Source organism: Podarcis muralis, chromosome 11 (assembly GCF_964188315.1).
Source record: "Podarcis muralis chromosome 11, rPodMur119.hap1.1, whole genome shotgun sequence".
NCBI lineage: Eukaryota > Metazoa > Chordata > Lepidosauria > Squamata > Lacertidae > Podarcis > Podarcis muralis.
In genome coordinates, this window is record NC_135665.1 from 50241054 (window position 1) to 50262472 (window position 21419).

At 42.3% G+C, this 21419-nt stretch overlaps 1 protein-coding gene across 6 annotated transcripts in view; it reads left to right on the plus strand.

Annotated features, from left to right (window-relative positions):
* Positions 1–21419, plus strand: part of C1QTNF3 (C1q and TNF related 3) — a 54290-nt gene that overhangs the window by 25819 nt on the left and 7052 nt on the right. The window contains exons 5-6 of one of the 6 annotated variants that reach the window (XM_077936439.1): positions 5706–5877; positions 21097–21205. In XM_077936439.1, the coding sequence (XP_077792565.1) occupies positions 21199–21205 (7 nt within the window). In that variant the 5' untranslated portion in view covers positions 5706–5877; positions 21097–21198. Of the gene's footprint in view, positions 1–5705; positions 5878–15651; positions 16997–21096; positions 21206–21419 lie in introns of those variants that run through there. The other 5 variants (XM_028748474.2, XM_028748475.2, XM_077936437.1 and 2 more) reach the window with 5 other exon arrangements.

Genomic DNA, 21419 nt, shown 5'->3' on the forward strand with positions numbered 1-21419 from the left:
ATTTTTATCATTTTGGGGTCCTTATGTCAATTTCTAAAGAGAGAACTTTGATTATGGGGTGGTTTAGAAATATTGCAAATAAATACGTAAAGGGCCTTTAATCCCAGCCAATGTACTCAACAGTTGTTTTCATGAGAAAGGAGGTACAGAGAGGAACCGAGAGGAGCCAGTCCAATGATGGCCATTAGCCAAGAGCAGCAGGATTTGACACATGTATTTCCGGCTGCAAAAGGAAGCGCAAGAGCAAACTGGTGCTCCACACGAATATTCCCAGGCTGAAAATTTCCCTTCAGGATCTGGAGCTGCCTGTGTAAAAGGGAAAAGGGAAGCCTCTGGTTTCCCATCTGCGCCCTGGACAGATGATCAAAGGCTGGCAGTGGTGTTGACAATCTGGTGATGAGGCTTTGGATGAAGCTTTCCACTGTGGGGGAACAAACAGAAATGCCAGCCCCCTCCTGTGGTATTTTGCTGTGCCAATGCAGAGGGGAAAGCATTAGGAGGAGAAGGGTGTGTGTGTTGGGACTTGGTGCAACTCCTGCAGCCAAGCTCTTTGTTCGCCACCGCTTCATGTGGTGTTTGCAACCACTCAAGTAGTGCTCCAGAAGTTGCTGGACTCCAGTTCCCATCACCCCTGACCGCTGGCCATGTTGTCTGGGGCTGAAGGGACCTGGAGTCCAACAATACCTGCAGTGCTGCTGGTTTCCCCATTTTTGGACTAAAGATTCAGGTAGGAGTTGTGTAAAGCAAAGGCCTTTTTATGAAGCAAGCAAAACAGAGAGAAAGGAAGAACTCTAGATGCTAAACATGTAGTTTATTATAAACCCAGTGTTTTTTCGCAGCAGTATTCAAGAGTTACGCAGTATTCCTTCAGCATGAGAAGTGTTGCTAAAAACCTGCTCCTGAAGAAAGAATTTTCCAAAATTCATTGGGCTTATAATAAACTGCACCTGGAGTTCTTTCTCTTCCATGGTGCCATACCAGTTTTGTGGCTATTTTTCTACCCTTAGTAAACAAGCCTTCTCCAAATGCCTCACTCTCTGTCTCCCTCCTGTCTTGGTGCTGTCTGCATGTCCAAGGACTCAGCTAGACTGGTAAAGAAAAAGTGATTTATATGCGTTGTATATGCCATATAGTAAGGGACGCGGGTGGTGCTGTGGGTTAAACCACAGAGCCTAGGACTCGCCGATCAGAAGGTCAGCGGTTTGAATCCCCACGATGGGGTGAGCTCCCGTTGCTCGGTCCCTGCTCCTGCCAACCTAGCAGTTCGAAAACATGTCAAAGTGCAAGTAGATAAATAGGTACCTCTCCGGCGGGAAGGTAAACGACGTTTCCGTGCGCTGCTCTGGTTCGCCAGAAGCGGCTTAGTCATGCTGGCCATATGACCCAGAAGCTGTACGCTGGCTGCCTCGGCCAATAAAGCGAGATGAGCGCCGCAACCCCAGAGGCAGTCGCGACTGGACCTAATGGTCAGGGGTCCCTTTACCTTTATATGCCATATAACATTGTGCTGCCAGATGGCGATGTGGAGTCCTGTTTTTCTCTACCTGTTTCCCCTGTTTAAAATTACAATGCTTTAAACTGAAACGCTCCTTTGGTGTGTCCAGATCCAGCCCAAGTCACTGAGTTTCCCCCCCCTGCCTGCTACTTCCGCAACTGTCCTGTCTAATTCCACGTACACAGAGGGAAAGCAAGTCACCAGGGAAAGAACTGCCCACCTGCGCTGTTGTACCTATTATATTAATTTGTGGATAGCTTTCCACATGAGTCTCGAGCCAATTCAAAACAACTAAAAATAGCTTTAAAGACAATACCAAACCCACCCACTCCAGCAAGTAAGATATACAGAATAAATACTTAAGCTGGAAAAGCTGGTAGGATTAAAAAAAAATGTCTCAAATTGTTTCCAGAAAGGACAAATCTCAACAGGGATGCTGTTCTCCAGAATGGGGGTGGCAGCAGAACTGTTGACAGAAACCCTATACTAAGAAGTCTGGGGAATCTGTTCCCCCCCCATGGATGTTACTGGACTATACCCACCAGCCCTAGGCCAGTGGTCGAGGTATCACCTGAGTTGTGCTGTAGCCACATATGGAGGACCACAGTTTCCCCATCCTTTAGAACCTCTTTGTGGCTTCCTGACATTGAGGGACTCCACAAAGGACCATCCTTCACAGGGACAATATGTAGGTAGCACACACTTTCCACCTGAGAACGCAGGTGACTTGAGCAGGGTAGGATGGTGTTCACAAAGCCAATACAGCTCTGGAGGGCTCTCATGAATAAGCCAAGCCTCATAATACAGGCCTTGACAGGCAGCAAGCAAGCTTGTCAGCTCCTTTGTCTCGCTCCGCAAATGGTCACCGCTTTGTTCTTTCACCCCTCTGCACTGATGCAGGATGTACGCTGGGGACAGGCCAAAAGTCTTCCTCTGAGCTACTTCTAGGATGCAATTTTGCCATTTCAGATCTCGCCTTAATCTTGTTTGCACTCCTCTTAGATACCATTCCACTGGATTATCTCCATGGTGATTCTTTAACCATCTGGTGCTCCTTTTGCCGTGGATTATTTTAGAGTTTGAAGACGCATTTCTAAATGAGAAGTGTGAGGGGTGTGTGTGCTTAAAATAGACCCCACTCTCAGATTGTCTCTTACATTTCTCTACTCCTCTTTCCTCTTACTCTAGGAGAAACAATGTCAAAACAAATTAAAAATGCCACAAATAAAAAGATAACCGGCATTTTCAGCAAACCATTTGCCGTCCTTTCCAGTTCCTTTCCCCCCCTAGCACACCCTCCACAGGCTTTTCATAATAAAGCAAGCCTCATGTTGCCATCTTTTAAACTCACCCTGCTCCTGTGCCTTTCAGAGCAGCCTGACACACAGGAATTGAAGTGATGCCAGGGCTTTTTTCCAGCTGGAACTCAATTCTGGCACCTCTCAGTTGGGCACCATTGCCATGATAAAAGAACAAGGGAGGTGTTTGTGGTGAGTTCCGGCACCTCGGTTTCTAGAAAAATAGCACTGAGCAACCCTATTCTTGGCATGAAGACATGATGCATTTCTGCTGTTAAATCTGTTAAAAGGCACAGGAGCATGCCCAGTAAAAAAAGGTGGCAAGACTGCTTATCAAAGACTGCAAATAATGTGTACTCCATCCCATATATAGGGACACAGGTGGCACTGTGGGTTAAACCGATCAGAAGGTCGGCTGTTCGAATCCCCGCAACGGGGTGAGCTCCCGTTGCTTCTGCCAACCTAGCCGTTCAAAAGCACATCAAAGTGCAAGTAGATAAATAGGTACCACTCCGGCGGGAAGGTAAACGGCGTGTCTGTGTGCTGCTCTGGTTCGCCAGAAGCGGCTTAGTCATGCTGGCCACATGACCCGGAAGCTCTACGCCTGCTCCCTCGGCCAATAAAGCGAGAGGAGCACCACAACCCCAGAGTCGGTCATGACTGGACCTAATGGTCAGGGGTCCCTTTGCCTTTACCTATCCCACATATTCCTTTTGTCCATGGCATAAGTTTCGCTCATCCTTCTCTCTAGGGTGAACTGGCACTGTCGCCCATATGAAAGCCAAGAATTTTGTGGCTCAGCTCCATCCTGTCTGCCTCTATAACGTTTTATTTTCCCACATGCAAGCACCTCCTGGTATAGAAAAAATATATGAAATGCCTCCCTCTGGCTTCTTATTTGGATTCTGGCAGCAACTGAGGCTGGGCAGGGCACCATAATTCAAAACCTCAGTCTCCCCTGCCCCACCCCTTCACCCATGCCAGTACTCTCCTGGAAAAGACAGCAGGGCTGGATCTAGGCACATCAAAGAAGCGTTTCAGTCTAAAGTGTTGCAAATTTAAACAAGGAAAACAGGTAGAGAAAAATGGGAGTCCACGTCGCCATCTATTGACACAATCTTGTATTGCACATACAACACATACAAATTGCTTTTTCTTTACCCTTCTAGCTGAGTCCCAGTTTACATCCAAGTATTAATGGCTACTTTAGGAAGTAATTTACATTGATTGCAATGGAGATTACTCCAAACAAACAGGCCTAGGTTCTCAATGTTAATTACTAGAGCAGACAACAGATTGAGCACATATTTCTCCTGTGGTTAGGGATGGGGAAGAAATTTGATTAAGTTCATACTTAAAGGTGAATGTTCTAAATTCACAGTTTCTGAAACAATGCACAAACTGCATTTGAAATTTGCACTTCTCTGAATTTTGCAATGTAGTTTTCCAGCAGAGTAATGTGTACAAAAACGCACAGACTGAGGCAAAAGGTGCATATATCAGTGAATATAACACAAACATGCATTATATTAGGGAAATGTATTTTGGCAAAGGGTGTATATTAGGCAACACTGCATACAAAATGAGCTTTTTAAGAGAAACACTAATTTCGAAACCTCATTTTTGGGGTTTGGGGGTGGGACCACAAATTGCTGCAGAAATGTAGAGAACCGAATAAAGAGAAACAGAAAGAACTGAAATTGACAGATCCATCCATCCCCACCTCTGGCGGTCCCATTTATATTTGGTAAGGGCAGTATCCAAGCAAATTAAAACATTTTTAAGGGTGCAGTCCCATGCACACCTATGAGACAGTTCTCTCAAATTCAGAGGGATCTACACCTGAGCACACATGCATGGGATCAGGCTACAGGTTGAACTGATTTCAGGGGAAGAAAGGTAAGCACATATTTTATTTTCCCATTGAAATCCATTGGGTCAACACCCTTAACAAACTATGGGATTGTTTAGGGGAAGCCATGAGTGTTAAAGTGGTATAGCGTTTTTTAAATGTGTGGTGTGGATGTGACCTCTATACCGAGTAGAGCCAGAACGAAATGCATTCGGGTAATGATGTTTTTCTTTTGAAGAACTAGTGCACCTTTTGCTAAAATGTAAAAGCACACAGAAAACTACAGCCACAGAGTTGCTATCACCACCTTGTCTGCCCTTTTGCCACATCTGCCGGTATAAAAACTTATGAAAATCCAGGAGATGGGATTTTGCATCTCCAAGAGTGTGACTATACATGCTGCCCTGATGCAAAACCAAGAACTCAGCTTGTTAGGTCTATGTGTCAGAGGTAAAGGACAGAAGATGTAAACCCACCATCCCATTCCAAGTACTGGCATTGCATCTGGGGACAGGGCTTTAAAAAGTGGAGTAAATTTTGGAAGACTACACTATAGGGATTCTAGCAATCAGGAACAATAGAGAATGCAAGCTCCAGTGGTGATTACAGCTACATCACATTGCAATTTATACTGTGCATTTACTGAGCAATTATCCATGATTCTAATCCAAGAGACAATTACATGTCCCAGCATGGAGCTTGGTTAGAAATGTATCTAATACAGTGGTAGCTCGGGTTACAAACACTTCGGGCTACAGATTCCACAACCCAGAAATAGTACCTCGGGTTAAGAACTTTACCTCAGGATGAGAACAGAAATTGCACAGTGGCAGCGGGAGGCCCCATTAGCTAAAGTGGTACCTCAGGTTAAGATCGGTTTCAGGTTAAGAACGGACCTCTGGAACGAATTAAGTTCGCTACCAGAGGTACCACTGTATAAGTGGTCGCCAGTTATTTGCTTTCAGGCAGATTTACTGCTGATATTTAGACATGACTGCCCTCTAGTGGAACTTGCTTTCTTTCTCAAGCCATAAAAATCTGCTGTCTCCTTGACTTGCAGGGAACTCTGCATCAGGTACACCACTGTGGTAACTGTGAGAAGAGGATACTGAATTAGTTGGACCTTTGGCCTTATCCAGCTGGACTCTTCTGGTGATAAGGACTGAGAGCCCTAAAGATTAAAGAAGTCCTTGGAGAAGGACGCTAGAAGGATTTTGGTCTGCCTGAAAAAGGTACAATGAGGAGCGAGTGATTTATCTCTTTTCCTCCATACATAAAGAATCATAGAACTGTAGAGCTGGAAGGGACCCTGAGAATAATCTAGTCCAAGGATTGGACCTGTGACCTTGGTCTTCTTAATATCCTCTCCCATCAAACCTAGCAACAATTCTTCAGACTTTTTTTGGAAAAGTATATTTAAACATCTTTTTAAGAAGACAGACCAAAGACTATATTTGTATGTGACGACAGCAGCTAGAGTTTTGATAGCCCCAAAGTGGAAAACACAGGAGATACCGACTGTAAAGGAGTGGCAGACAAAGTTGGTCAAGTACGCAGAGATGGCAAAACTGACACACAGAATTCGCAGTCAGGAGGATACGAAGTACCAAAAAGAATGGAGTAAATTTATGGTTTATATAAGTGAGAACTGTAGAAATTTGAAGACGTTAGCAGGACTGAAGTAAATCTTATGTCATGGTGTAATCTTTAACTAATGGAACTGTGAATTAAAGATTGGAATAAGAAAACTTGCGGAAGGGAAGGAGGGAAGTCAACGGCTCCACGGAGCATAAAGTAGGATACATGTAATAAGACTTGATGTTTTTGTTTGTTGGTGTTGGTGTATTTAAAATGAAAACTCAATAAAAAGCATATACAGTGGTGCCTCGCAAGACGAAATTAATTCTTTCCGTGAGTTTTGACGTCTTGCGATTTTTTCCGTCTTGCGAAGCACGGTGTCGGGAAAGTTTTGGAAAAGCTTCAAAAATCACCAGTCTTTAAAAACCTCTAAAAAGGCTACCACACCGTGTTCTATGAGTTGCTCCTCGAAGTCAAGTTGCAACTGTATTAACGGTGTTAAGAAAAACGAAACAAACGTGCAAGACATTTCTGTCTTGCGAAGCAAGCCCATAGGGAAAATCGTCTTGCGAAGCAGCTCAAAAAACCAAAAACCCTTTCGTCTTGCGAGTTTTTTGTCTTGCGAGGCATTCGTCTTGCGAGGTACCACTGTATATAAAAAAAGAACCTGTGACCTTGGCGTTCTCAGCACCATGATCCAACCAACTGAGCTATTTAGTATTAGACAGTTAACTGGATTAACTGTTTAGTGACACCTTCCCACCTCCTCCCATGTAGCTTTATGTCTGTCGAAAATAAATTATATACACTAGTTGGATTCCATTTTTAGATTTGCTGAAAGGAAATGTTTTGGAGAGGCGCCGAGACTTTCTTAGAAACTTCTGACTGATGCGCCTGGTATACAAGGGGGTTGTACAATATCTGCCCCAAGAGCGATGTGCAGGATCTGTGCCATAGGTACGGAGTATTATTTCTGTCGACAGGAGTATTACAAAATGTGAGGAGTGCATGTAAACAGGAGGAGATCGTTTTAATTAAACAAGCAATATGTATTTTACTAATTTGGAATTCTTCAAAAGCATCGGTAGGTTATTTGTATGGACACATAAGCTATTTTAATAATATGAGACCAGGAAAGCAGATGCTAAAGATGAAAAGGACTTTAAATCCACAACAGCAAGAAACATTGAAATCAAAGAGGTCAACACACATGGAGTGCAATGAAGCTGTCCAAAGAAGGACGGAAACACACATCTCTTTTCAGCACAGAATCCCCCAGAGAACAACCACCAAGTCAAGCTTGCACCGCCAGCTCTGCACCACAGCGCCCCCTCCTGGTACAACTGCGAGTCAGTATGCACTGAACATCAGATGAGCCTGAAACCTGCTCTGACTCTCTCTTCCTTTGTCTGTCTCTCTGCTGTTGACTAGAAAAACCTCAGGGGAAAGTGCACACAAAGATCCCCTACTTCCACAAATAAGGCACTCACATTTCCCATTTGTTTAGTCGTTTAGTCGTGTCCGACTCTTCATAACCCCATGGACCAGAGCACACCAGGCCCTCCTGTCTTCCACTGCCTCCCACAGTTTGGTCAAACTCATGTTTGTAGCTTCGAGAACACTATCCAACCATCTCATCCTCATCGTCCCCTTCTCCTTGTGCCCTCCATCTTTCCCAACATCAGGGTCATTTCCAGGGAGTCTTCTCTTCTCATGAGGTGGCCAAAGTCTTGGAGCCTCAGCTTCAGGATCTGTCCTTCCAGTGAGCACTCAGGGCTGATTTCCTTAAGAATGGATCGGTTTGATCTTCTTGCAGTCCATGGGACCCTCAAGAGTCTCCTCCAGCACCATAATTCAAAAGCATCAATTCTTCGGAGATCAGCCTTCTTGATGGTCCAGCTCTCACTTCCAAATAGAATCATAGAATTGAGTTGGAAGGGACCATGAGGGACATCTAGTCTAACCCCCTGCAATGCAGAAATCTTTTGCCCAATGTAGTAGCCCTGTATTTGTATGTGTGCACACGTAAAACAAACCACACTATCCATTTAAAAATCACAATATTTTTTGGCTTCTTCCAGTATCTGGGCCCTGCTGGCTCTCCCTGCCGCTTGATCAATAGTGCCAGGGCCCAGGCTCCTCTTCCTTGGAATAGGCTGCATTTAGTGGCACGCTGCAAACCCTGCCTTTTTTGTATACCACTCTATACAATTGTTGCTGAACTACATGACTAGAAAGGAATGCACACAAGTCAGGATTTCTTCAACCTAACACTTGAATTGCCCTCATGGCCGTGACCTGGCAGGAATCCTATTTTAAATCAGTTCTTTTCCCAGGAAACAATTTAAACAGACTCGCTCAGCAAACAGATGGCAACCGAAAAAGCTGACACAAGGTGGACATTCCGCAGCTGCTGCCTGTTTGAGACTTGTGACAAATAGTTTTCATGCAGAAGCGATGTTTTAATGAGAAAAGGGACAAATTCTGCAGGCATATGGTCCGATTCTAGAAGTTGCTACACTGTTGAAGCAGTGCACTGAGGCCTGGATTAACAGTTAAGCAAAACAAGGACGTGCTTAGGGCATCAAGGCAAGGGAGCACCACAGAAATTTTCCATTGCCAGATTTTTAATATTAATGGTCACAAATTGCTCTGCTGAGTGTTCGTTTTCCTGGCTGAGGTATATTAAAAATCCCAACAGAACAACTGTGCAACAAGGCAGGCTGGGTGCTTTATCTCTTCTAAGTATAGAAGCTGGTGTATTACATAAGGTTAGTTTTGAGGATCTGATATAAGACTTTGCCATTAGAAAAAGTAGGAGAAAAAAATTCAGATAATACAGTGGAAGTATACAAAAATAAACATTACTTTCCATCTTACAGTAGGTTTTGTTTCATTTCAAAAAAAATATTTAATGGTTTACTATTGTTTATATTTTGAATCAGATATATATGGGGGCACCAAAGCCTTTTAAGTGCTTAGGGCCTCTAAAGGTCTTAATCCAGCCCTGGGTGCACACAATGCAATGCTGTAGCTGTGGTTGGTTTGAAGGAGACAAGTCTATCCCTTTGCTCAGGGCTTAGATGCTTTCCCAACCCTTTGATGATGGTGCCTGCATGGCTGTTTCTCCCACGGTCCTTACTAAACTAACTTCTGACACAAGCCCCATTCCTTAGCTGTAGTGGGGGTGGAAAGGATAAGGGCAGGTTTTTTCTTTCTGGTAGGAGTTTCCTGGGAAAATATTTCAGGCATAGGAAGATGCCAGTCACCTATAACTCAAGAAGAGACATGCCCAGTTTAAGTTACAGGAGGTCATGACTAGGGAGCCTAATTGGCTAAATCTTTGAAGTTCCAACATCAGCAAAGAACAGTTAGGGACGAAGGGTGTGTGTGTGTGTGTGTGTGTGTGTGTGTGTGTGTGTGTGTTTAGTATGTGGTATTTTTTTGTCAAGTTAGTAATAAGGGCAAGAATTATTATACAAAAGTTGCTTGGAGCAGCCCACAAAATATCAGTCCGCCAATATTAGTGAATCACCGTGACACTCTCTTTTAAGCCAAAGTTGAAGGCCTGATTCATTTACACAACCGCTTGGGAGCCCCTTCCCTGTTGCTTGGTGCCACAACACTCCAACAATGCATATGGAGAAACTGTGAGAGTGAGATAAGTGACCTAGCATCTTTCCATGCAAGCATCAACCTTAAACCATAATTTAAAATAAACTGTGGTTCAAGAAGAGTTTGGATTTGATATCCCGCTTTATCACTCCCCTTCAGGAGTCTCAAAGCGGCTAACATTCTCCTTTCCCTTCCTCCCCCACAACAAACACTCTGTGAGGTGAGTGAGGCTGAGAGACTTCAGAGAAGCGTGACTAGCCCAAGGTCACCAAGCAGCTGCATGTGGAGGAGTGGGGAAGCGAACCCGGTTCACCAGATTACAAGTTTACCACTCTTAACCACTATACCACACTGGTTGAACCTATCCTGCTCCTTTCCATGCCATATACGGGAGGAAACAACACAGAGTTTGGGTCATTGTGATGTGTGAACACATCGTTGTGGCTTAGTTATCTCCAAATAAACCACCAGTGGAAGCCAAAGTTTCTTTTTGGCTTACCTCTTGAGTTTTGCATGTCATGATGAGCCAGATTCTAGCTTGTTTCCTTCCCTGGATGACACAGTTAGGAGCATTAATCATCATTGATTATGAACTATGGTTTAACATTGTGTGTTGCCTACAAAAGAAACCACTGAAGGATTGGCGTATCTTCTTAATATTTTTTTTATTTGCAAATATACATGTGAAACATATTGGAAGCAAGCAGACTTCTATAGAAGGCAGCATAACCAATGGTCTTGCAACAGATTCCTAAATAACATCCGTACCACCATTACTAACACCGGGGGGGACGGGAAACCTCCCAGCTGTCTGACTCACTCCTTGTTCAAAATCTGCAACTGCTTTCTGTTCTACCACACGTATAGGCAGAAACTGGTCTCAGAGTCCAACCCGCAGGTAGACTGCCCATTCAGGAAATGTCTCCTAATAAATCAACCAATCATCCTTGACCAAGCAGCCAGCTTAGCAAAATATGGCCAACGTTTTCTTGATCGGCAGTTCTGTTGAGCTACATCTGATGCAATAGAAAAAGTTAATTTACCAGCATGCAACCTTGTTTGCTTTGGCTTTTTGAGGCATTTCAGACAACTTTCTGAGAAGGAGCTCTGGTGTTACTCATTGGATTTTGTCCCATAATCTGTGGCTTGGATCGTTTCAGGAAGGAACTGAGGAAATTTGCTGTTTGGAATACCAGGTGTCTGCCCAACAGCCTCCTATTAACCAAGAATCTCCAAGGCTCTGTATTTTGGAAATGTCATGATTATAGATTGCAGAACTGCTGGATTTGAACAGGTTTGCTATCCATCTGCCTTTCTTTCAGGTCCTGCCACCATTTCCTTCACAGCAGTTTGACACATTAAATTAAGCAGGCAAAGATTTTCCTGGTATGAAGCTAGAATGACAGAGAATATTTCACTTGATCAATTGGTGCATATCAGACTGATGCAAAAGGCAAATGACCAGAACTACTTAAAAAGCTGCAACCTGACAAGGCGCTTTGAGAATTTTTATTGTATAAAACAGCTGATAAATGTAATCAGCAGCAGAAGCAGCAACCTTAGGTTTGAAAATCTGTTGACCTCTGGTGACAGGAGTGGTGAGAGAGAAAACTAAAGCACTGACACCTATTGATCAAACTACGGTGTATTAGATTTGCACACACACATAAAAACCTGAAAAGTCATTGTTTCCCTACTAAAAAGGTAGAAACTAATAAATTTTCTGGTCTTGGGTTCAGATTGTAAACATCTGGTACAATTTGATCAGGAGGTTTAAAATTTTATAGTTCTCTTTCCCACAATCACATTACTAAAGATCAGAAACAACCGAACACATGTTTATGGGAAGGCTAACCACATTTTGCAGATGGTACAGATAAATGTTCAGGAAGTATAAAATTAATAATTATTATTATAATATTGGGACGCAGGTGGCGCTGTGGGCTAAAGCCTCAGCACCTAGGACTTGCCGATCGAAAGGTCGGCGGTTCGAATCCCTGCGGCGGGGTGCGCTCCTGTCGTTCGGTCCCAGCGCCTGCCAACCTAGCAGTTCGAAAGCACCTTCGGGTGCAAGTAGATAAATAGGGACCGCTTACTAGCGGGAAGGTAAACGGTGTTCCGTGTGCTGCGCTGGCTTGCCAGAGCAGCGATGTCACGCTGGCCACGTGACCCGGAAGTGTCTGCGGACAGCACTGGCTCCCGGCCTATAGAGTGAGATGAGCGCACAACCCTAGAGTCTGGCAAGACTGCCCCGTACGGGCAGGGTACCTTATTATAATATTGCTGAGCTGTGCAAAAGCCTAAACAGCCTAGGCAATGCTTTTATGCTCTCCTCTCCAGATTCAAATAATTACCGTTAATTTGTTATCAATAATGTATTTATTGATAAAAACACATTATTTTTTAAAGAAAAAGCCAAGAATGGCTCACCTCATTATATGGATAGAGAATTTCACTGGAAGGAAGTCAATTTTAAATCTCCCCCAGGGCAGAAGTCAGAATTACCCACAGGAATAAATGGGGACATTTAACCAACATCTATCCAATCTGGAAGTTTCATCCAAACTTTTCTATCTTTGTGGTTAAAATAATGTCTGTCTTTCTGTGTGTCCTAGAATTCCCTCTTTCTTCTGCAGCTTATTTCTTATAGAGGCAATAGTTTAAGAATCACAATCCCATATGTTTTAAACAAAGACAGAACTCAAAATTAAAATGTCACTCTACTGCCTGATAGCTTCCTTTCTGTTAGTCAATTTGTTTGGGTTTTTCTGCAATCACTTGGGAGACCCAAGGGGTTGGTTTTGCTTGGTCATCCCGTCGGCTGGGTCAAGCTTGGGACCTGGTAATTTAGGGTGGGTAGGGAATTAGGATTTGGCAGATTTTGGTGCAGGAGAGAGAAGACACCTGGCTTCAGGTTGAAGCTGTACAGAGCAATGTATCTTCTGGTGAGCCGCCCCATATATTGGTGGACTGTGACATGCTCACCTGGCAATAGCACCGGACAGTAGCAGTGCTTCAAGAAGTACTGGGTGCCCGTAAGCTGCCATTTTAACTTCCCAAAGTACCCCATATATATAAAATAAACTCCTAAAGGAGACACAACCCTGAATGAGTGCTGGAAACCCCTGGAATTTTGCTACTGCTCGGCAGAGATTGGGGTGGCATGTAACAATAATTAGGGTTCAAGGAAGATCACAGCCTTTGGGTCAAAATCATGCTTATTTCAGATTCTGCTCAAGCAAGAAAACCATGAAACCATACCTTCTTTGATTTCGTCTTCCCCTTCCCCGTTTATGTGTGCTATGAATGGGCATTACTCATCTGGAAACGTTTTGCACTTTAATGCCACAGGAAACTCCAGAACAGCATTTGGCAAGCTGTTAAATTGCTATCACCAGCTGAAAACAGCAGTGCTGTCCCTGTGTTTGCTGAATCAAATTGTTAAGTGCCAAGGGGATTCATGTTTTCTCTGACTCATCCCTATGTCTATGAACTCCTGGGGTTTAACCATTGGCTACCAAGAACATCCAGTTCCTACTAAGAAATGGGGGGAGGAGAATAATGAGGTGGTCATAGCTCCTAAAATCTGAATTTCTTTGTAACTAGTACTTCATACTGCTATTTACAGAGAATTGCATCTTAAGAACTTAACATAGAGCCCTGCTGTATCAAACTAAGACATCTCTCTTGCCTAACATCCTGTTTCCCACAATGTTCAACCAGATGCTTCCAAGAAGCATAGCTGTCAACCGTTCCTTATTTAGCGGGAAACTCCCTTATCCCAGCCCTGTGTCCCTTATTGATGATGTCCCTTAAATTCCCCGGGTTTCAAAGGAAGCAGCTCCTCTCCCTCCCTCCCTGCCGGCCAGGGAGGAGGGAGGCTCCAACTGTGGTGCTTGGCTGCATTGCTCACCCAATAAGGAGTCTAAGAACGACTGCGGGGTGGAGCTTGCATGCCTTGTGCTGATCAAATCGGCCACGTTGCCTGGGGACTCGCCTTTGCTCAGTGCTTCCCAGCGGAGAGGTGACGGTGGTTTTCCTTGCTGCATCCCCTTTGCCGGGTTGCTGCACTGTGGGAACCACGGCTTGAGGCTTCGTTTGGCTGCTGGCTGGGCTTTCTGTCTTTGGCTCGGAGGTAAGTTGAACATACCTGTGCTCTGAAAATCCCTTATTTTCAAGGCTGCTGGTCCCTTATTTTCAAATCTGTAAGTCGACAGCTATGCCAAGAAGCCCAGAAGAAGGCAATAGCTCTCTCCTGCTGTTGCTTCCCCATGGCAGCCCTATCCTCCATGAATTTGTCTAATTACCTTTTAAAGCCATTTAAGTTGGTGGCCTTCACGTCTCGTGGTAGTGAATTCTCTACAGTAGTTTTGACTGTGCTGTGTGAAGAAGGACTTCCTTTTCTGTCCTGAATCTCCCACAACTCAGCTTCGAATGGATCTGCATGGCTGCAGACATTTTACAAAAACAGCAATTCCCTTTAAACCGCTTTCCCCCCTGGCCTTTTTCATTGCAAATTATCTCCCCAAAATCAATTTCTCTTGCCACTTCATACATGATAGGCAAACCAGCCAGCCAGCTAGGTAGCTTTCACTTCTTTTAGTTGCCTTTGATGAATTTCATTTTCACTGAGCTGTCCAACAGGACTCCAAGATCCCTATGCTGGTCAGTTGCCACCAGTTCAGATTACATCATATAAAGCACTACTTTTAAAAGAGCTTATTGAAAATGCATATTGATATTGTGACTATATGCAAATTCATTTAATTAACCAAGAAAACACAAGACAGGATAGTTACGGAGCAACAGCAGCAGCTTTTCATTCAGAGGAAACTTGTTTTTTGCATGCAATCAAATGCTTTTACATTAATTTTCTCAGTTATTGTATCAGTGTGTTAGGAGCATGCTAAGAGCTCCATCCTATGCATGTTTATTCAATGGTAGGTTCTATGCCATATGGCAGGTATGTCCAACAGGTGAGGGGAGAGACCTCATCAGGCAAGGCCTCCTTCCACCTGACTTGCCCCACTCTCTAGTCTCTGCTTCTCAATTTGTATTGTATTATTTTATGTACTGTGGTTTGCCGTTGTTTTATTGATTATAGTTTAGAAATTATTTATTGTAACTGTTGCGTGGATTTCTGTTTAACTTTTATATGTTGATATTATTATTTTATACTATTCTAATAATTGTTGAATGTTACTTTTTTGATGTAGGTTGCTTATTTTAAAGTTTTGTTTTATTATCACATTTTTGTATTGCATTAGATTGTTTTAAGATGTATTTTTTGTTTCTTCAGCTTGCAAACCGCCTTGAGTACTGTAAGATAGACAGATGGTATACAAATTAAAGATGATGATGATCCTTGTAGATCTCTGGCCCCTCAGTGATCTCCCCCCTCCCCCCAAACAAAGCTCAACAACTTTGCCTTTCCCAAAGGAGCTCAACAACTGTGGCTGCTTTTAAAAAAGTGGCAATGGGTAGATCCCTGCCAGTTTATTATACTGTGAGTAGATCGCAGTCTATTGGGAGTTGGATGTCCCTGCCATATGGCGCTACACAAGATATTTCTAAAGAGCTGAGCCACTGTGTATTCCCTTCTGTCTCTCACTCGCTCTGTATATATGACATTTGACTTTGGGCATGATTTTCTTGGTCATCCAGCTCAAGAAGATCAAGGCAGATGACATCTCTAATCTATAGGCATGTTGTTCTCCAATGAAAACCCTCTATTTCGTAAAATGACTTGAAGCTGGAAATATTTTCTGGAGGGTCTCTTGTATTTTTAGTATCCTGGATGTTTATTTGTGGGTAAGTTCAGAGGAACATTAAAATGAGATTGTGAAGTGCTCCAAAAGCATCTCCCTAAATTGAATAAATGGACAAAATGTGGTTCAATGTAAGTACAGTTACAATCACGGGGTAATTTTATAGGGACATGATCATTTATAAGCCTGAAACATGCTTCTTAAGTTCATGTTCATCTATCTTTTCTTGGCAGGAAAATTGAATTTGGTTTGGCAACAGCCTCTAGAAAAATTTCAGAAATTAGAGACGGGGGGAGATGTTTAAGCGGAAAGCTCAAGCTTTGCTCTGGGAACTGGGACTCAATATGAGCCTGAATTCAACTGTCTGTTTTCAGTCTCCAGTTTTCCACTCTCCATCCGCAACTAGCACACAAGCAAACATTTGACTGCTCTAAAGGGAGTAAGTGTAGTAAGATTCAACCAGCAAGTCAAAATCATGGGCAAAAATCTCCCCTTGTGCTTTTGTTTCCTAATTGCCAGTACATTAATATATTTTTTTCAGAATGAACAGATAGTGTTTTGTGTATGTGTGTGTGTTTCTGGCCAACGGCTGGAGGACTCTATCCAAAGTCCAGAAGACCTTTTAAAAGTCTGAATTCCCAGCTTTTCCATGTCTAATCAAGGAGCTTAAAACATTTGCCACATGTTCTTCATTTCCATCTCATTTCATCACACTAAAGTGAAAACATGCCAAAAATGGAGGAAAAAGGAGCAACATTTGTCAGTGCCCCCAAATAGGAACCACAGCTGCCCATTAAATACAGTGGCCATTTCCAGCATACAAATCAATTTTCCCTGCAGTGGGGGGATGCGGTGAATAATGACTGGGTTGTTTAAGGAAGCATGACCGATTTGGGATGAAGGTTCCTGCCACTCTGACATTTTCATAGTATAATTTATTGCACACAGCATATAAAGCTGCGGTAACCAAGTCTTCTTGCCAGGCTTAATAGTGGGGAATAGCCTGAAAGACCACATCACGGCAACGGCAGATCTTTCCCTTGTTAAAAGGCACTTGAACTCCTGAGATCTTGCTATGTTGAATAGTATGGCATCCAAGGATTTCATCAATTGGAGTCTCCTGGCTTTGCTTCTGTTGCTTCGCTTTTGCCTGTGCCAAGATGAAGACACGGAGGTGAGCAGAAGATATAATAACCCAGTGGCCAAAGTCTTGCAAAGTCACCACCAGACTGGTCAAAAAGGTTCCAGCAGCAGGGAATTGTTCAGACAGCGGAGTCGACTTGTTGAGTGGACGGTTGAGAATGATGATGGTAATAGCCCTTCTCCTGACCAAAATGCCTTGAAACCAGAGGTAGATGATGTAGCACAGACTACCTCAAACAGAGTCCAGGTACTCTGAATTAATATTCTACAACGTTTAGAAAGTTAATGAATGGGATTTTGTTTTGCTTATATGAGACAACCAGCACTACTTTTTAAAGAAGTGGTTTATTGAAAATGCAGACTGAAACTGTGACTATTTGTGCAAATTTGTTTAATTAAGCAAGCAAGCAAGCAAGCAAGCAAGCAAGCGTAAGACAGGATAGTTACAGAGGATTTCCAGCAGCTTTTCATTCAGAGTAAACTTTGTCTTTTGCATGCAATCAAATGCCTTTACATTAATTTTCTCATTCATTGTATCAGGGTATTTTGAACAGGCTAACAGTCCCATCCTATGCATGTTTATTCAGAGGTAGGTCCTACTGAGTTCAATGGAGCTTACTCCCCAGCCTAGTGTGACTGCAGCCTAAGGGTGCAATTCAGCCAAAGTTAAGTGCTTCTAATTCCCACTGAAATGAATAAGGCTTGCATAACTTTGGCTATATCAAACTATAGTTTTATTGGAAATCCAGGGTATAAAAGTTCCTATTCATTCAATATGCAAATTCTGTACAATGTGCAAACATTTGAATTCTTTATCAACCATGTCAGACTTAAATGAAATATTGTATAATTCTGGGGGGTAAATATATTCTTCAGGTGTTTGCAATGCATTTTATATGTTACATAATTAAGGCTGCAATCCTATACACACTTAATAGAGAGTAAGCCCTGTTGAAAATGGAGCTTGATCCTGAGTAGCCCTTTATAGGATTGCTGTGTAAGAGTGGTGAAGGAAAACCAAAAGGCTGATGGACCGGTGATTTTTAATGCAGAGAAAATTGTTCAGTTAGTATGAGATTATTTAACATGTTCTTGACTCCATCCTCAACTCAGTTAGCCTTGCATTAAGAGATATATTTTGTATGTTTCACTATTATTAATTGCTATTATGATTCATCTGACTTTCATTTAAGATGACCAATGCAACTAAAATTGGCTTTAAAATATGATCTCTAGTTCAAGTGAGCAGTAGGTTAGACTGTTCAACACTGTGCACATATAATACTTTATTTATATAAATACATACTGGTTATTTTCTTTTAAGTGTTATTTATTTAATTACTGAGAAACTTGCCTATTTATCAATGGCGGGGGGAGAATCCTCAAAGTTGTGAACAGCAAGACATACATATTGTTTTAAAAATTATAACAATGAAGCCTGCCAGTGACACAATAATCAGAAACATTTATTTTATCCAGCAGGAGAAATTAAAACAGGGATAAGGTTCCTGCAGCCTTCTAGACCATACTGGATCTTAGCTCCTATCACCCCTAACAATTGAACATAGTCACTGGGGCTGATGGGAGTTGGAGCCCAACAGCATCAACCCCTATCCCTGGATTAAAGTATACCACCACAGACATCTTAGCAGTTTTATATTTTTAAAGGAAGAATTAACAGCACATATTTAAGGATTAACCTCATGAATTTAGTTCATCTCAGACCTCTGTAAATGTGGAACCACTACCTGTACTCAAAACATTCTATTAACTGTTGAAGCCAGTCCAGCCTCTAATGGAAGTGTTATCTGCAACAAAGTTTGAGGCAAGGAGGTCTGAATGCTTTTGCCACGTTTGGAATAGTACTTGCCAGAGCTATAACATCAGTTTGTATGGACTATGAAGTCAACCAAGAGGGTAAAAATCTGGATACTTCACAACCGGATTTAACCGAAGCAAAAGAGTTTTCTAAAGTAAAACTGACTTTAGCTCCATTGATGTCAATGGTACTGAAATGTCTTCAATCCAAATACTTTGACTTACCGTATTTTTCGCTCTATAAGACGCACCAGACCATAAGACACACCTAGTTTTTGGAGGAGGAAAACAAGAAAAAAAATATTCTGAATCTCAGAAGCCAGAACAACAAGAGGGATCACCGCACAGTGATCCTTCTTGCTGTTCTGGCTTCTGGGATAGCTACACAGCCTGCATTCGCTCCATAAAACGCACACACATTTCCCCTTACTTTTTAGGAGGGAAAAGGTAGTTTTATAGAGCTAAAAATATGGTAATTGGATTGTGGATTGAGATATGTTTTGGGAAAACCTCTATAGGAGAAGAGCCACATGTGATCGAATATTAAGAGGAAGGAAATATTCAGAGGAAGGGCAGGGAAAGGGTTAACCACCCCATGCACTTCTCTGCAAAAAGGACTTTTGGGCTGCACTTGCATGTATTATGTACTATGGCCCTAATATAGATGGTAAGAAAGACATGGCAGCAAATATTCTAATTCTTCCAGATTCTGCCCTTGGGTTCTCAGGCTAACTTATAAGGCAAGAAGCTAATGACTGGTTGTTTTCATGCCTCCTGACATGTTTATATCTGTACTGATTAGTGGAACTGCCTGCGCAAATATTAATGACCAACTGAAGGATTTTCAGATAGCAAATACAGACAAGTAATTAACAAAGGAAGCTGTTGTTCAACACATGGAGATTAGTTCAGATAAGTGCAACAAGGCAAGCAGATTAGAAAACACACACGCCTTGCATCAGTTTCGAATGTGCTTTTCTCAGCAGAAGCTGGGAACCAATCCCTTCCCAACAGCTGTTCCCATGTATTTTGCTAAAAAAAAGAAAAGGCAATTTAAATGTACTTTCACCCTTCAGTACTGGTTACCATGCATAGCGCTTGACTATCTCTACCCAAGTGCAAACTGTCAATTTAAAATCCAAGCTTAAGTTCAAATTTCATGGCTGCTGCATCTGGTGCAACGGTGTCCGCATCTGCTCTGATTGAACACAGAAAAATTGTTCAAGGAATGCATGCTCATGAAATTTATATTGGGTTCCGGCAGATCCCAGTTATTACCTGTATTTCCTACACACAAATACACACCTCCCTTGAGCATTTAGTGGTGTCTCTATAATAGAAGTGTAGAGTTGGAAGGCACTACAAGAGTCATCTAACCGAAACCCTCTACAACACAATGCTCTTTTGCACAATGCGGAGCTCACAACGCTAAGATTAAGAGATTAAGAGTCTCATGCTCTACCGACTGTGCTATTACATGCAAGAATGCATTTTTATTTTTACTATAAGATGCCACCAGATATCAAACTTTTGTGACTAAAAGAAGATGGGGTTTCAGTTTTTTTAAAAATGATTCCATCTTCTTTCTGACACACAGGAGGCAATGCTTCTTCCAAGATGATGGCTGTTACAACATATTTATCATGTAAAAACAAAGAAAGCACACTTCTTGCTTTAAAAGGGGGGTTATATACAGATTAATGGAAATTTAATCGCTAGATCCATTGATTAATAATCTTAAGCTCAAATGATTAATTACAATTTCTTCGATTGGGTTGCAGCACTATAATTTTCTAATCATTTATTTACAGATATGTAAAGTTGACAAGCATTCTAATATATTTTTATAATATAATTTATAACTGCTGATCTTACTTGTATTTTGAAAAAGAAATAGGCCAACTTGTCTTCAATTTCTGACTTTTTATAAGTAACTTTAATTATTTTTATGTATTTTTTAATGTATTTTTATGTATTTTTTATATTTTTATAATTAAGCAGTATACAAATTCTGTTAAATAAAAAAAAGTATGTTTGTGTGTGTGTGTGTGTGTGTGCACGCGCGCGCGTGTGCACACACACACGCGCACACACAAAATGAGCAGGCAGCAAATAGTAAGCATGGATGCCAGAAGGTCCAGTTTCAAAGCACTATCAATCAGTCCATTAAGCTGCTTCCACTGACTAGAAACTTATTTGTAAATGTTCCCAACCAACTCCATCTCTTTGGGCCAATTCTTGAAGTACTCTCTCTAGCACTTCTGCTGGACATATATTTTTGCTGAGATGTGGATTTCCACTGTAGAGAATTGACAAAGTACCTGACAGGCCAACCACTGATGGTCTGAAAGGAAACAGCTTACAACAGAAGAACCAAGAAAGGCAGGTCTATCTATTTGGCACACACAAAACAGTATGGCTATAGCAATATACATGCGGGAGATTAGTACCTTGTTGTATGCGTGCATCTATGTGCGGCAGTGGATATATTCTATAAAACGTTTTTCTCCCTGAATTTTGTATTGGCAGACTATACACAGTGGACCTCAAAGCCCACCAGAATGTGGCTGCCGGGGGGATTTTGGATTTCGGGGTTATCAAGGCCCACCAGGGCCCCCTGGGCCTGCTGGAATGCCAGGTAAAGGAAATTAGAGTTTAAGTTGCATAAACATTAGTGCTTCAGGTTGTTGGAGGGCTGCTAAGATAACAGCAGGCATACTGTGCTGGCTGCACTATGCTCCTACCAAACTCCTAGACTCCTATGGAGCTGGAAGGTCTGGTGCAGTGATAGACCTTGCCTTGTTATTTTCCTTATCCACCTCCTCATCTCATTCCCGCAGTCCTTATGCCAG